This window comes from Nicotiana tabacum, chromosome 5 (genome assembly GCF_000715075.1).
Source record: "Nicotiana tabacum cultivar K326 chromosome 5, ASM71507v2, whole genome shotgun sequence".
Lineage (NCBI taxonomy): Eukaryota > Viridiplantae > Streptophyta > Magnoliopsida > Solanales > Solanaceae > Nicotiana > Nicotiana tabacum.
In genome coordinates, this window is record NC_134084.1 from 11,110,095 (window position 1) to 11,113,083 (window position 2,989).

Below are 2,989 nucleotides of genomic sequence, written 5' to 3' on the forward strand. Positions count from 1 at the left end.
CTCGAACTCTCGATGTTGAATGTGCTTGTCATGCCACCTCTTAGTCTTTTCTTTATACAATTTGGCATTCTCATATGCATGTAATCGAAACTCCTCGAGCTTATCGAGTTGCAGTAACCTCTTCTCTCTAGCTAAGTCCCCATCCATGTTTAGCTTCTTTATTGCCCAATAGGCCTTTGTGCTCAAGTTCGACGGGCAAGTGACATGCCTTCCCATACACCAATCTATAAGGAGAAGCACCTATAGGAGTTTTGTATGTTGTTCGATACGCCCACAATGCGTCGTCTAACTTTCCGGCCCAATCTTTTCTATTTGCACTCACTGTTTTCTCAAGAATTTGCTTGACCTCTCTATTTAAAACCTCCACTTGACCACTCGTATGTGGATGATAAGCAGTGGAGACCTTGTGCTTGACCCCGTACTTTGCAAGGACATTGTTTAACAGTTTGTTGCAAAAATGCGTACCTCCATCATTGATCAACACTCTGGGAGTTCCAAAGCGTGTGAAGATATGCTTCTTGACAAAGCTTACCACCACCTTTGCATCATTAGAGGGAAGAGCAATGGCCTCCACCCACTTAGACACATAATCAACTGCTACCAAGATGTATCTATGGCCGTTCGAGTATGGAAAAGGTCCCATGAAGTCAATTCCCCAAACATCGAAAAGCTCCACTACTAGGATGTTTTTCAGCGGCATCTCGTGATTCTTAGTGATCGTCCCGGTTCTTTGGAACCTATCACACATTTTAACAAAGGTGTGTGTATCCCTAAATAATTTCGGCCAATAGAAACCTGATTGTAGTACTTTTTGGGCAGTCCTGTCTCCACCGTGATGACCTTCGTATAACGAGGTGTGACAACTATGAAGTATGGCACTCATCTCCTCCTCAGGAACACATCTCCGCACCAACTGATCTGCACATAGCCTGTATAAGAATGGCTCATCCCACATGTACAGCCTCACATCATGCAAGAACCTTCGTCTATTGTCTGGTGTCAATTCTGGTGGTGTCACCCCACTTGCAATAAAGTTCACATAATCTGCATACCATGGGGCTGTACTTGAGGCGATTACCAATAGCTGCTCATCAGGGAATGTTTCTTTGATTGCATCCCATTCAGCCATATGGTTCCGATTTTCTAATCTGGACAAGTGATCGGTCACTTGATTCTCTGTTCCTTTGCGGTCTCGGATCTCTAAATCAAACTCTTGTAGCAGTAGGACCCACCGAATCAGTCTCAGCTTGACATCCTTTTTCTCGAACAAGTGCCTGATGGCTGAATGATCTGTGTGGACGATGACTTTGGTCCCCACAAGATATGACCTGAGCTTGTCAAACGCCCACACCACTGCAAGCAACTCTTTTTCAGTGACGGTGTAAGTTCATCTGATCTGGATTCAGAGTTTTGCTCGCATTGTAGATGGAGTGGAATATCTTATTTTTCCTTTTCCCCAAGACAACACCAACAACCAAGTCGCTAGCATCGCACATCAACTCGAATGGTTGCTCCCAATCCGGAGCAATTATGATTGGTGCAGTAACCAACCTTCCTTTCAGCTCCTCGAATGACTTCAGACAGGCATCATCAAATTTGAAGGCGACATCTTTCTCAAGCAACCTGCACAAGGGAGAGGAAATTTTCGAGAAATCTTTAATGAAACGACGATAAAAACCTGCATGGCCCAAGAAACTGCGAATGCCTTAGATAGATATCGGTGGAGGCAATTTTTCAATCGCTTTCACCTTTGCCTTGTCCACCTGCAAACCATCTTTGGACATCTTGTGCCCCAGAACTATACCTTCACGTACCATGAAATGGCACTTTTTCCAGTTTAGCACCAAGTTAGTCTCTTCACACCTAGCAAGTACTTTATCAAGGTTCATCAACCAGTTATCAAAAGAGCATCCAAACATAGAAAAATCATCCATGAACACTTCCACAAACCTCTCAACCATGTTAGTAAAAATGGCCATCATACACTTTTGAAAAGTCGCAGGTGCATTACAAATACCAAAAGACATTCACTTGAACGCATCCGTGCCATAAGGACACGTAAATGCGGTCTTCTCTTGGTCCTCTGGGGCTATAGCAATCTGATTATACCCCGAGTAACCATCTAAGAAGCAATAATACTCCTGGCCAGCTAATCTATCAAGCATTTGGTCAATAAAGGGGAGGAAAAAATGGTCCTTCCAGGTGGCATTGTTCAATTTTCTGTAATCAATGAAAATTCTCCACCCGGTGACAGTTCTTGTAGGTATCAAATCATTATTCTCATTAAATACTATAGTCATCCCCCCTTTCTTGGGTACATATTGAACGGGGCTTACCCATTTGTTGTCTGAGATAGGGAATACAATACCTGCATTAAGCCACTTAATCTCTTCTTTTCTTACCACCTCTTTCATAATTGGATTGAGTCGGCGTTGTTGCTCTACACTGGGCTTGTGTCCATCCTCCATGAGGATTTTGTGCATGCAGAAGGCTGGACTAATGCCCTTAATGTCGGACATAGTCCACCCAAGTGCTCGCTTGTGCTCACGTAGCACTCTCAACAGCTTTTCTTCCTGCAATTTAGACAATTCAGATGAGATAATAACAGGTAAAGTGTCAGAGTCATCCAAATAAGCATATTGCAGGTGAGGTGGAAGGGGTTTAAGTTCTAATTTTGGGGCTTCCTCAATTGACGGACTTGGAGGAGGCCCCTCTGGTCTATTCAAAGGCTCGAAGGGGTGCGTCCCTTGCAGGTACGCACAAGATGTATCAAGGATGTGCATCATCTCTTCAACCTCCTCATCAGCCCCAGGCTATCAAGTAACATAAGTGCTTTCTCTAGAGAATCATCTAGATATACACTCGGATAGAGAATCTGCTCATCGGCCTCAACAACAGATATCATTGAGAGCTCCTCATAGTGGCGGGGAAGTTGGATTGCTCTGTAGACATTAAAAACTGCTTCCTCGTCATCTACCCGCAAAATCAT

At 43.9% G+C, this 2,989-nt stretch overlaps 1 protein-coding gene across 1 annotated transcript; it reads right to left on the reverse strand.

Moving 5' to 3' along the window:
* Nucleotides 1-127: 127 nt before the first annotated feature.
* On the reverse strand, nucleotides 128-2,989 carry LOC142180687 (uncharacterized). The gene is made up of 4 exons (XM_075252735.1): nucleotides 2,796-2,989; nucleotides 1,552-1,623; nucleotides 1,053-1,328; nucleotides 128-737 (listed from the first exon to the last, which is right to left on the reverse strand). The coding sequence occupies exons 1-4, from the start codon at nucleotides 2,987-2,989 to the stop codon at nucleotides 128-130; spliced, it is 1,152 nt and encodes a 383-aa protein (XP_075108836.1).

Bases quoted from the DNA above. Each gene is read 5' to 3' on its own strand.
- LOC142180687 (XM_075252735.1), bottom strand. From the start codon at position 2,989: ATGATTTTGCGGGTAGATGACGAGGAAGCAGTTTTTAATGTCTACAGA. The intron at 1,329-1,551 runs GTTGGTTACTGC...TGACAAGCTCAG, and splicing joins TTCGAGGAGCTGAAAGGAAG to GTCATATCTTGTGGGGACCA. The intron at 738-1,052 runs GTATGCAGATTA...AATGTGTGATAG, and splicing joins GCCTCAAGTACAGCCCCATG to GTTCCAAAGAACCGGGACGA.